The following is a 13,930-nucleotide window of genomic DNA, read 5'->3' on the forward strand; positions in this document are numbered from 1 at the left end:
ACTGAAACCGCCACTCCTAGCAGCTCATTTTGACCAAACTCAGTAACACTGACCTGACCTGGATTTGAACCGGTGACCTAGAGGTGAAAGGCTCCGTGTCCCATTAGCAATCAATCCCTTGACAATGAGGGTAATGACACACTTAAAACTATCCACCATTTTAGCTGCAGTGAAGAAGGGGAAAAGGGGAAGTTTAATTGATCTTTTAAGGCTTCATGCCATTCAGATTGCTACAAGACCAGGGAATTACATTCTCTCCGTACAATCACCTCAGAAGCCTGACGTACTGATTTCAAGGCAGCATGACAAAAAAAGACATACATTGTTGCATCAGTGCTAGCGAAAGAATAAAGATTTAATTTGTGGTTCTTTGAAAAGGGAGTATGCAAAACCAGCACCATCTCACTAAACACTTCTGCTCCATGTGGCCAAGATTTGCAAAAGTGACTAGCCATTCTGGGTGCCTAACTTTGGGGGACTAACACCTTAAAGGGACCTGATTTTCAGAGAGTGAGTTCTCAGCACTTCAAGCCAGGCCCCTTTAAAAGCTGTCAAGTTGAGCACCTCAAAATCACTAGCCATTTTGGAAAACCCTGGCCTGTGCACGTTCAGAGGTGTTTAGTTCAATGACAAAAATAAATTCTCCTTCCTTTTTATTTCCAGTAACCCCGCAGAGCCAACAAAGCTGAGAGACTGTGAATTCGTATTTGATCAACAGAACTATTAACTATGTTCTATTATGAGAGAACGGGGCTGCCCTGGAGTAACTGCGGGTAGAATTTGCCTTCCACAATTGTTACTGGGGATTATGCGTGAGCAGGGAAGAAGCCACTTGAATTTCAGAACTCAGGTTAGGTTTGGTGAGCCAGCAATTAGGGGGAAAAAAATCTATTTTTACTTGTAAATTGAGCAAATTTGATTTAGAATCAATGTGACATGAGTGGCAAGGAGTGCTGGGAAGCCCCTTTCCCACACAGTCCCTTCCCAGGTGAAGACAGCACTTCAAGATGTCTGAATACCATGAGCCCAGGAACCCCTGTGTAGTAATGAGTTTACTTTAGCTCTGAGGTCTCACACAACCACCAGACAACTGGTTTATAGCAATTCTGAAAGGCTGACACATTGATGCTGAACCCACACAGGGCAATCTATTTCCCTTCTAAGGGACCAGGAGTTTTATGAGGCTGTCATAGGCACAATTAAACATTGTGGTCATCAAAACAGAGCACCCACAGGTCACAAAGAGCATGCTGAGGGAGAGGACGAAAGAGAAGGCAAAATAACCAATGCTCTGAGTGGAGGCCAGGCTGGGGTTGTTATTTTGGGCAAACAGTCAGCAGGGTAAATTTACCTCAGCTATCATCTGGCCCAGCTCATAAGCATCACTCTAGTGATAGCGAGAAGTGCACTGCCGCTGGCTGACTGAAAACAGCAGCTGAGTGGGCAGTTGGTGGCAGAGAGTGCTGTAAACTAAGCTACTAGAGGGAAAAGAAGGGAGAAACACTTGACTGGACATGCCCAGATTAGATTTAGATGAGTTACCAACTGAACACACTAATAATAGTGGCATAATTAGATCCCAGGCAGGACCCCCAAACAGGATATCCACCGTGTGTGTGGTGAGCCTGTGTGTGAGACAGACAGCTCCCTCATAACACAGATCAATGAGTCTGCAACCAATACTGAGGCCCTACAAAGGGGTCTTGAAAATCAAGTCTCATTGAGGACTCAGTCCTGATCCCATTACCTTGAATGGCAGAGGCTCAAGCCCTTGAACCTCAAATCATTCCTTCCAGCTGCCCCCAAATTATCATGAATGCAGCATCTGTCTATTCAGATAGCAAGCCATTTGGAACAAGGATTCTGTCCTCAGACATGTCTGTAAAGAACCAAGCTCACTAGCAAAGCTATAAAATAAATAGATAAATAATAAATATACTCTACAACCATTTCATCCTGGCTGGTGAAAGGAAACCAAACTGCAGCCCAGCTGAGACTTTACAATGCTTCTCACTAGGATCCACTAAATCATTAACTATAAATTGGATAATATTTGCACAGTGCTTTGAAGATGTAAAGCATTAAATACTATTTTTACTAGGAGGTATTTACCTCAGTTTAACACCATAGCGGTTAATATAATCATTACTTCCACTCCCACTGTACTGTGGATTTTCTTCAACATTACAAGTTAAATAGGCAAAGAAAACTAAGCTAACAAAATTAAAATCTCTAGTTATATTCCTAATAACGTTAGGGTTAGTTATACTGATTTAATGTAAGTATGGTTGTTAACATGTTTTGCAGTCAGGGCTCCCTTCCTATGGCTCTAAAACAACAAATTATTAAAATTGCAATATTTGTAAACTCTTATTTTCTTTTCATTATATATGCTGTCTGTCCACTTTTCTGAATTTCACTCAAGCTTGGGTAATGAAACCAGAAAGTGACCATTTCACTCACTTCTTACCCCATTTCGCTTTTGGTTCTCATGTGCTGGCACAACTCTATTGTACTTAGGTTCACAATGCTACAGGGGAATGTTTAAATCCTCAAATCACCATTTCTATTCATAGAATGGTGTCTGTATTTTGTACAATCACGTTTACATGAACACAAAATCTAAATATTGAGCCACAAGCTAGCTGACTGAACCCTTTTAAGAAGGTGGTAACATTGCAAAATACATAGACAAGTTAAAAGATATCCTCACTGAAAACAGGGCACAAGCACATATTGCCTGCAAGGTCTATGGTCTGGAAGACTAGCCACATTGGCTCCAAATGAGTTCACCGAAGCAATTAACCAGATGTCATCAGGGAAAGCTTGAGACGTTCACACACAGTTCACACAAGGACATTTTTGCAAACTCAAAGTAAAGATTCTTTCTTCCCTTCCTAGGCTATTTTTTGTTTCTAACTTAGACAACTGGCAGCACACCCTCTACCATGGCTCTTTTCAGTGTTTTGGGAAAGAGAATCTCATAATGGTTTGATCCTACTAATTTTTCAGATTTCTTCATTTCCATTCTATTCTCATGAGAGCAGCAGTTCTGGAAGCCATTCTATGAGAATTGTAAAGATGTGTTTCTAATAAAGGAGACCAGAAGGGGTTTAATAGTCTTAATAGCCGTATATCAAAGAGGAGTCTAACTAGCAGTGCAACAGGTGCCCAAACTAGCCTGACCGTACAGAAAACCAGCTTCACTGGGGCTGCTTGGAATCACTCAGATCAAGACATCCAAAACCTATCTCAGAAGGTCACTTGATCACCTATTGCAGCCCAGTACCTGTGTGAGCCAGGACTGGCTAGGTATATGCATTGGCTGACCAATCACTGCCAGTTTGGTGTCAGCCTCTATCATGGAATTCTGGCTCCAGATGAGCAAGCAAAAGCAGCACATAAAGTTCTGTAAAGATGGAAAGTCTGGCAACTCAACACCAGCTATGAGAGAGCATCTAGCGGCAACATGGCCTAGCGGATAGGGGACCAGACTTGGAGTCAGGAGACCTGGGTTCTCTTATCATCTCTGCTACTGACTCATTGTGCAATCTCACACAATTCACTTAACCTCTCAGTGCTTCAGTTCCCCCATTTGTGAATGGGGATAATCATATTTATTTACTCACCTTTGCATCCATAGATCTCAAAGCACTTTACAGAGGGCTATACAGGTGTTAACCACTGCTGTAAAAACACCACTTAAATGATTAAAATGAGACAGTAGCAAGAGAGTTTCAGTTCATCCCCAAGCAGCAACAGCTGTGCAGAGGACTATGAAGGAGCACACAGCCCAGAGGAGAGCAGAATCTCCACAGATGTCTCAGATCCATAAGATGCTGGGGTAAACAGTGACAATTCAATGGGCCAAATTCATCACTGGCATAACTCCCCTGCCTTCAAGGATTAATTGGAACCAAGACTGTTGGAACCTCTGGACAGCTCTAACAGCATGGGAGCAGAATAGTCAAATGCAAGGGCACAATTTAAAGAAAGGGCACAAATCCTAGACCATTCAAGCCCCTCTTCTAGCAACAAACTGCAGAGGAGCAATGGTGCATCACTCCTGCCCCTCTTTAAGCCATATAAAATGCACATGCAGTAAATTAGCAATAACAAAATTTGGTCTTGTGTTTCTATGATCCTTTGTTGTGTGCATCTCATTCACATGTGCATTACTAACACTGCAAGGCACCCCTGCTTGGCAGTCTGCTTTCTTTCGGAAGCTTATGCAGCCACTCTGTAATCGTTTAGTGTTAATTGAAAATTATTCTGAATATGAACTGCTAGCAACTAGCATTTAAACCAGTGCCTGCCAACTCCTCATTAACAGCCCCTTCCTCTTGAATCTGCGAGGGAAAAGGGGACTTCGCTTGTTTACTCTCCTCTCACTAACTTTCCCTGTCTTTTCTCCAGGCGTCTTTTTCAGAACTGACTCCTGACATAAAAATTACTGAATCCATCACGATCCTCTCAGCAACACATTCCACAGACCAAAGCAGCTCCAGTAGGATGCCAAGCTATTGTTCCCCCTTCCACTGTGAGAGAGCTGGCTTTTGCTATGAAAACGTTTAACCCCTTCACCTCAGGAAGAATTACTTAGCTACTTTCAGTAGTGATTATGGCTTCTATTCTCTCCCCACCCCATGAAAGGCATGAAAAGGAAAAAAAATACACAGAAAATGCACCAGAAAAGCCCCAGAAATGGGCAGATTGGAGCTGATACTGTAGGGTCCCAATGCATGAGTTTATGGGGTCCTAAAGTTTCTTGGTTGGTGCATAAATCAACTGCTATCAAGGAAAATTGGGGTTTGATGGAAAGATGATTAGAGGCAGATGAAGGAAACTCATTGTGGATTTCCCGTTCTTTCCCTCACTTCCTAGCTTTCGTAGAGCAGGGAGACATGTTAGGCAGATAGAATTGTGTAAGTGTTATTAAAAGAGGTTCAGTATACATGTACAGTTATATTTACTTTGGACCAGAATGGGGACCCCTTACTCACACTCATAAGCAGTTACCAATAGTTCCACAGAAGTTAATGGGACTACTCCTGAGAGCAACAAGCAGGAATCAGGGATCCCCAGACTGGCCCTATAGAAGCACTTATTCCAAATTAGCATTTTATAAAAGCAATATACTATGGTGATGGCGCACATGTAAGTAGACAGGTGTCTAACAAACCCTAAGCAGTTTGAGAATACCTGTGAGGCTGTTTTGGGATGATCATTAATAATATTTTTTAAGGTTTCAGAGTAGCAGCCGTGTTAGTCTGTATTCCGCAAAAAGAACAGGAGTACTTGTGGCACCTTAGAGACTAACAAATTTATTAGAGCATAAGCTTTCGTGGACTACAGCCCACTTCAGTATGCATCCGAAGAAGTGGGTTGTAGTCCACGAAAGCTTATGCTCTAATAAATTTGTTAGTCTCTAAGGTGCCACAAGTACTCCTGTTCTTTTTGCCAATATTTTTTAAAAGGAAGACACTTACAAATTTGTAATCTTTCTACTTTGAACAGTTTTAAAAACAAAACAAAATAAGGCAGACATGCTGGAGTGGCAGGTGTACCCAAATGCACATGCACTGGGATTAGACACAAGGACTGTGTGAGAGCAGCTATTTACAATACCTAAAAATAGCATTGCGTTCCTCCTTTTTGGTAAAGCTCCACCAGATGCACCTGGTACCTTCTGGAAAGAAAAAAAGAAAATATACAGTTAAAAATCAAACCTGTGAAACTGCAATAAGCAAACAACAGCCTCATGTCGGAGCTTCCCCTGACAGGTAGAGGGGCCAGTGTGCGTTCGGTGTGTTTTCGGGGGAGGGATGCACAGGTACAAATTTAGTGCTGGTAAAAGGTGCCAGACTCACATCCCTGAACAGCAAAGGCCTCTGTTTAACCATAGAACGCATACAGCAGGGGCAGCAGAAACGTACGCTTCCTTCATATCCCTCGCCAATGGAACTCGACCCTGATCCAGTGGGACCACCTTCGGAAGTCAGAGTAGTTTATTGTGATAGCACTGTCACACACACACACACACACACACACACACACACACACACACATACCCCTTAAGAACTGGATGGAACCATCATGTCATTTCACACATACTCCCACACCATCAGACGTCAACAGTGCTTAATGACTGGACGTAGACTGGACACGATGACCCAGAGGTGAAAGACTCTGCCTCCCATTATCAATCCAGATGGGCCAGCAGGGCCCTCCTGGCTGTTATAACAGACTGTTATCTAAAGTAAATAATCTAAAATAAATGCCTCTTCAATGAAGGCCTGAGCCTGCTCCCATTGAAGTGAATGAAAGTAATCACAATGGTCTGTAAGCATTAGGGGCTATGCAGAAAACCTATGGCAGACTGGTTTAGTTTTAAGATGGCAAAAACCTATGAGCAGAGCACAGCTGTGTGCCAGGTATTCCAGCGATAGAGCTCATTTCAATTTCAGGTAGTGCTTTTGCCAATTCAAAGTGCTTTACAAAGCAATGGGAAGAATACCGGCAGCACCATAAGCGTAAAAGCAAATGCAACCACTCTTTCCAAGCTATTCAGAACCATGCACTGTTAAAACTTCTTTAGTGATTATTTTTTGTGTGGCTATTGTGCCACCAGCATATCTTTTACAGCATGTAACATAATGTCATGCTCTTTAAGTGGGGTTTGTTGGTTGCTTTTTTATTATTATTTTTTTAAATATTAAAATTAGGATACAACAGGTGGAAAGAGACAGGCCCAGAATCTGTCAACCTAGGAAGAGTTCATGTGTTTGTCTCTGCTGACAGGGCGGTGAAGAGTTCACATATTTTCGGTGATTCTTTCTGCCATGTAAATAAAGCTTCGGCCAAAGAGATTGGCTAGAATCATCAACAAGCTTTCACACCCCATAGAAAAGTTTTCCGTTATCAGAAAGAACAGACACCAACTAATGTTTCTCGGCTACACTTATCAAAACAACAAAACCTACTGTTCAGATTTATCATACTGATTTTTTATTTATTCACCCTGTAGGCAGGGGGAATGGCCACTAGTATTAAAAACTCACTCATTTTCTCAATGAAATGTAAATGACAAACAGAATTATGTAGCCTCTTTTCTCACTCTTAAAAAAAATCCCTGATCGATGACCTCTCGAGGTCCCTTCCAGTCCTAGAATCTATGAATCTACTATAAAAAGCAGCAACAGCAGCAATATACAAAACAGATGGTTGCCCCCCCACCCCACCCACCCCACACACCCCACATTATCTCAGTGGTTCAACTGCCACACTGGAAAGCTGGGATTGAATTCCCACCACTCCATGTGTGACCTGGAGCAAGACATTAAGACCAAAATTTTCAAGAGTGACCACTCACTTTGGGTGCCTCCATTTTTGGCTGCCTCCCTTTAAATATCTCAGACTGATTTTCAGAGGTGCCAAACACCGGCCGCTCCCACCGGCTTCAACTGAAGTGCTGGATGCACAGCACTTCTGAAAAAGCAGGTCCAGGCAGTTTGTGCCTTGCTTTCCCTATCTGTAAGCCGGAGACGATAACTTTCCTCCCTCACAGGCTATTACAAACATTAATTAATATTTGTAAAGCATTTTAAGATCCTCCAATAAAAGGCAGAGTCAGTGTCAAGTAAAAAAAATGAGGAGTACTTGTGGCACCTTAGAGACTAACAAATTTATTTGGGCATAAGCTTTCGTGGGCTACAGCCCACTTCATCGGATGTATGAAGTAAAAAATACAGGAGCAGGTATAAATAGTAATAGGAGTGCTATGTCGGTCTCTCCATGTTACTTGTACTGTCAGGAACCTAATTTGGCAGCTGTATAAATTGCAGATCTGTGTAATGAACCACCATGTTACCTATGTTCTCACAAGAGGGCCCATCGCTCTCTGAGCACCTGCCATGTAGCAAATCTTACCCTTCCCAATGCAGCGCAATGGTTTCAAAAGTTACGGGGCCTAAGGCAGAGAGAGCACCCAACTGAACACTGCCTGTGTTATATCCCTGCTGTGCACAATACTGGCAACACAGCCATTGAGGCTGCAGAAGAGTACCTGGGTTTTTAAATCTCAGAAAAAAATGACTACGCAAAAATTCAATTTGATGAGTCGACTGACATTGCTACCGCGGGGGTGCTGCACAGCTTGCAGTGCCAGTGACATATGTTTCCCATTGATTCTATGGAAGATGACTTGGGAACAGATCCTTCCCGAGTATAAGCTGCCATAGTGCCACTGAAATCAATGGAACTATGACAATTTACACAAGCGGAGGACCTGCCCCTTGCTCTTTTGTAAAGCTGTGCCAGGACACACAGCTGATACTTATCCCAGACACTTCAGGAAGCGACAAAGACGTCCACATTCTGCAGGGATGATCCCAAGGCAATGAGAGACAAGCATAGCAAGCTGGTCACATCCATCCAAAGTCACTGCACCCAGTGCCGCATGGCTTCTCTGTCTCATACAGCCCTAGTGCTTAGTAAGCATCCGAGAACCTGCGCTGGGTCCATCATGAAGCTGTCAAGCAGGTGAACCTCATTAGAGGCAATCTAACGGATTCTCAACATTTGGCATTGTTTTGCTATGACACGGGGCTCCATCACTAGCAACTCCACAGGAGGGAGGTGGCTCCCACAAGATAGCAATATCCCAACAAGCTGCTTTAAGAGCAGAAGTACAGGTCCTCACAAAGGATCGCAAGTTTCTCCTTACTGATACCTTCAATCATTCAGTCTGGGCGGCAGGTTTAGCCAACCTTGCTGATATCTCTGAGTACCCGAATGAGCTGAACTACTCTTTCCAGGGGCAACTCACAAATGCCTGCCCATCTGCACTAAGGTACAAGCATTCATCAGAAAACATGGACATTGGTCTTCCTGAGAATAGACAAAATGTGGGGTCATTTCAGACTTTGAGACAACACATCTGCAAACTTGTGTGGATCAGTAGAGCCCATTCAATTATATTTTTATAGTTCCAATTAACTCATTTAATTAATGCTAATGTTCTAAGGCCGAACATCTAGTACGGTAACATGAAGACATGTATAAATTTATGATGTTGTCCAGCAAAAGTGAAGCAGAGAAGTAGTTTTCATTTTCGCCCCACTGTATCTAAACCTTTGGAGACATATCCAAACACATGTACATACACACAGGCAATTAACATAGGGGCATTGTGCTAGACATCCCTTGTTTCTCAGAGAAATAGTAATACTATTGTATTTTGAGTTTATACGTCCCCTCTCATCCAGAAGGATCCCAATGTGGGTTACAAACTCTAGAAGTTATGGACATTCAGCCACCTCTGGGGTGGAACGCTGCAGCCATTAATATTACACAACAGGCTCCAGGTGGACAGAAGAGTACTGCCTAATCAATTACCACTGTATCATCCACTAGCCAAGTACTACCCCAATCTTGCTGAACCTGGCAGCTGAGTTCTCCCAATGTCCTATGCAAGATGGTACAGCTGCAACCCGCAAAGAAGCCTCAAGATTCCTCAGTAGGGGAAGAGTGTCTTTGCAGTGATCTAGCCGCTTATGTTTACTTTGACACAGAGGTGAACATCAGTGTACTTGCTTTTCATCTCTAGAGATCTTGGTTCAAATCCTTGTCAACACAACAAGCAAAGGGATTTTGGAGATCCCATTTTAACCCCAATTTGGCTTTATACAAAAACCTCCCATATACTTTGGCAAGACTGGGGCCTGGTCTACACTGGAGGGGGATCGATCTAAGATATGCAACTTCAGCTATGAGAACAGCGTAGCTGAAGTCGACGTATTTTAGATCGACTTAGAATCACTTACGTTGTGTCCTCGCGGCGCGGGATCGACAGCCACCGCTCCCCTGTCGACTTTGCTTCCGCCTCTCGCCGAGATGGAGTTCAGCAGTCGACGGGAGAACGATTGGGGATCGATTTATCACGTCTACACTACACGCAATACATCGATCCCCGATAGATCGATTGCTACCCGCCAGATCAGCGGGTAGTGTAGACGTACCCTAGCAGACTCTCTCACAACTAGAATAACAAGGACATTGGAGGCTAGGGGGTGAGTAAGCCTGAATAGGACTTCTGCCCACCTGGCTCTAGTAGTGCAATTACCTTTCATAAGCACTAAATCCACTCATCAAAAGAACATTTGCTAGAACCTGCCCAGTCTACCACCAGTTTATAGTAACAGTGTGATGGAAATGCAGCTATTTCCCAACTGCCCAGGGACAGAGGATTTCCCTAATTTTTAGCATACACCCACTCACCCCAACTTGCAGGCACCACTCTTCTGATAAAGTAAGAATGGACAGGACATTTTTCCAAGTTCAAGGGAGATCCTTGATCAGACAAAGAGATCACTGCTGTGGAGCAACAGGAAGCACTCTTTGTCCCACCCTACGTAACTATCTCAGTCCCAGTAATTGGCCCAAAGATTCAAAGCTACATTGGAAAGTAAACTGAGTGGCACATCAAAGCAAACCACACCAAGTCCCTTCCGCTCTGTTTGGGTCAGAGTTCATTAACAGCCCATTGTATTAGAATACAAACACCAAACAAATACATGCACATGCGCAAACGCACAGTTGACCTTAACATTTGATATCAATAGTAATCCAGTAACAGTAGGGAAGTATAACTAATAGGAAGCTTCTCTGTATTATAAGAGATTGATCTGGGAAGCAGTGTTTGGATCTAGGGTCCATTTCAGGCTACAGTTTGGATTACAGCCCAAATGAGGACTAAGGTTCACTCTTCTGAGTAAATTTCTGCCAGCTTGAGCCAAATTCTCATGAAAACCCTTGTTCTCAGAAGATTCCAAATATATCTGAACCAGAACCAGTGTACAGGCCTCCTAGTCCAGATTTTTAAAGCTACTTAGGCACCTAAAGATGAGCATAGGTGCCTAGTAAAATTAATGGGAATTAAACACCTAGGTGCTTGGGGGGGGGGCGGGGGGAAATCACCATACACACCAATGTGCATCTTTAGGTAACTAAGTACCTTTAAAAATCTGGCCCCTGGTGGTTTGAATAAAAACTGCACAGTTGAGTTTGAACCCAAGGATCTGAATCTGACCTCTACCCAGCCCAAAATTCAAAGGGAGTCAGATTTGACATTTCAGGTTTGGCCCATCTCCCAGACACTTTATCTGAACTTGCATCGGAGGTATAAGAACCATCCAAACAGCGGGTCTGGAAGCTAGAAATCTCACCTCTATCACATGTCGTTTCAGATGCATATATACACACTGTCCTGTTTTTCGATAGTGCCTTTCAACGTGTTCCCTTCCAAATCCCAGAAACGTGTTCATGCACACATAGAGACCTCCTTCCGAATCCTGAAAGTAATCATAGAAAACAGTTACAGTATAGAAGGAACTGAATGGGACAGAGAGACACCAGCAAGCAGAGACAGTTACGAACCACAACCTTTTGCACCCTCCCCTTATCACATTAGCACATCATACGCTTACATATCAGGTTATAGAGCACAGAGAATTGTCTTCCTTTTAAGAATCTTCCACACCATGTGACAATGTATATCAGCAGCTGATTGGACCACAGTGACTGTAACACTGAAGGTTAACCAGGTTATGGCACCACTAAAGAGTTTACAGCAACGCAACTGCAACGGTGCAGCTAAGCTCTCTAATGGAGCCACTCTAAGCCGACGGGAGAGAGCTCTCCCATTGACTTAATTAATCCATCCCCACAAGCAGTGGCAGCCATGTCGTCAGGAGAAGCTCTCCCGCCGATATAGCGCTGTCCACACCGACAGTTAGGTTGGTATAACTACTGTCGGCCAGGGGGGTGGCTTATTCACACCCCTAAGTGACCTAAGTTATACCGACATAAGTGGTAGTGTAAACATATAGCCTAAGTGTGTCAAGACCTGATGTCTAGTAGCAGGCCTTGAAAAATCCCTTTGACTATTCATCCTTTGCAAGAGGAAGGTATTCCTTGGCGAATGTGAGCACTTTGGGGGAAGGGGGAGGCTGCTAAGCCATCAATATCAGCAGAATCTAAGCTTTCATTTTAAATAATATAACATCTCTAGCCCTATGGTTACAAAGATACCTTCTGAATGGGAACTGGTGTAGAGCTGTCCTCCTAAGGGTGAAAAACTGGCTGACTGCTTCAGTGCCCCTTCTCTTGATCATTGCTTTCCCAATCTGTAAAGAGTTACTCACGAAATTCTGGTCTGTTTCACAGCTCCTGTCTAGAACACCACTGGGCAAAGTGAAATTGGTAAGAATCATCTCGGTTTTGCTCTGCTTCTGTTTGAGACATCCATGAACAGAGGCAGGCATTGGCCCTAATCATAGAGTAAGGAAACTTAAAACAAGGATAGCAGAGGAGAATCATGAGTTACACCCCCTTTAGATTGATTAGAAAGACTGAAATCCCCAGTAAGGTCCAGGTAAAGCAACCCCATACTTTTCTCTTTCCCAGTAGCTGGGTGTTGAGGCTGGCTCACTGACCAGGGAATTGCCCCAGAATCCCACTGCCACCAGCTTCCTCCCAAATCATTCAAACTGGGCTGCTAATAGGTCTGGTCACCTGGTTAGTAGGCATCAGACTACTAGAAAGGGCTTGAAAAATATATCTATTGTTCCACGGAGGTGGTGCAGAACAAAAGGAGGTCCTTTTAAAAGCACTTTGACCTTCCTTGCATTCTGAACTGCGGATGACAAAACATCTCACTTCTGATTCTCTGGAAACACCACTAGCGGAAGTCACCCATAGCTAGCTTAGATAGTGCTAGTGCAGGGGTCGGCAATGTTTGGCACGCGGCTCGCCAGGGTAAGCACCCTGGCGGGCCGGACCAGTTTATTTACCTGCTGATGCGGCAGGTTCGGCTGATCGCGGCCCCCACTGGCCGCGGTTCGCCGTCCCGGGCCAATGGGGGCGGCGAGAAGCCGCGGCCAACACATCGCTTGCCCGCGCCACTTCCAGCCGCCCCCATTGGCCCGGGACGGTGAACCGCAGCCAGTGGGGGCTGCGATCGGCCGAACCTGCTGCGTCAGCAGGTAAATAAACTGGCCCGGCCCACCAGGGTGCTTACCTGGCGAGCCGCGTGCCAAACGTTGCCGACCCCTGTGCTAGTGTATCGAGCAACAAGAGTCACCAATGGCTTCAAAATGTTACACATAAGGAACATACACATCATTCTTGATCACGAATTGCTACAGGGATAGGTGTGTTTTTGTATCTCTTGTATGTGAAAAACCCAGACATAAAAACTATGGACAGGAAACAGGACTAAATGTACTCTCCCAAGTTCGGAGTCATTATTTTATCCAAAGTCACCTGAGGTGCTGAAAGAACACTCTGAATGGCTCATAGTGCTAAACCTGCCTGTGTTATTTAGTGCCTGACTAAATTCCTCCCCAAGCATTGGGCCTATTAATCCAGTTCACCTTAAACATGCAAACTTCTAGGCTAAAAATACAAAATTCAAACCAAAATTCAAAAATTTACTAGTCAAGCTCTCCGAAGTTGGAGAACAATAATCAAATGGAGACAATATCAACACTATCTATCCCTCAACCATTTCCTCAGTACAGGAACCCCTTAAGGAGGAAAAAAACATTTTGATGTCTCGTCTATAACACAATTTAAGCAACTAGTGTTTGTCAACCAAGCTCAATTTTGCATTAATACTGTTTTCTGCGCATGGCCCCCTCCTCCCAGACACTGTCAGTGAAATCCTGGTGAAGTCAATGGCAGAACTTCCATTCGTTTCCATGGGGCCAGGATTTCACCCTGTTTTTGCCTTCCTGTGATGATCCCTGCATCCTTATGGTAAATCGTGACTCCCTTCCCCCACTTTTTTGGGACTGCCCCCAATTCCTGATTTTCTAAAAGGAAATCCATCAGCCTAACACTCACAAAAACCTTGGTTAAAAGACTAACC

General features: G+C 43.9%; 1 protein-coding gene across 3 annotated transcripts in view; it reads right to left on the bottom strand.

Moving 5' to 3' along the window:
• Positions 1 to 13,930, bottom strand: part of USP13 (ubiquitin specific peptidase 13) — an 83,824-nt gene that overhangs the window by 48,041 nt on the left and 21,853 nt on the right. For all 3 annotated transcript variants that reach the window (XM_065556853.1, XM_008170671.4, XM_008170670.4), the window contains exons 2-3: positions 11,226 to 11,351; positions 5,629 to 5,689 (exon numbers count right to left, since the gene is read on the bottom strand). In XM_065556853.1, the coding sequence (XP_065412925.1) occupies positions 5,629 to 5,689; positions 11,226 to 11,324 (160 nt within the window). In that variant the 5' untranslated portion in view covers positions 11,325 to 11,351. The remainder of the gene's footprint in view (positions 1 to 5,628; positions 5,690 to 11,225; positions 11,352 to 13,930) is intronic.

This window comes from Chrysemys picta, chromosome 9 (assembly GCF_011386835.1).
Source record: "Chrysemys picta bellii isolate R12L10 chromosome 9, ASM1138683v2, whole genome shotgun sequence".
NCBI lineage: Eukaryota > Metazoa > Chordata > Testudines > Emydidae > Chrysemys > Chrysemys picta.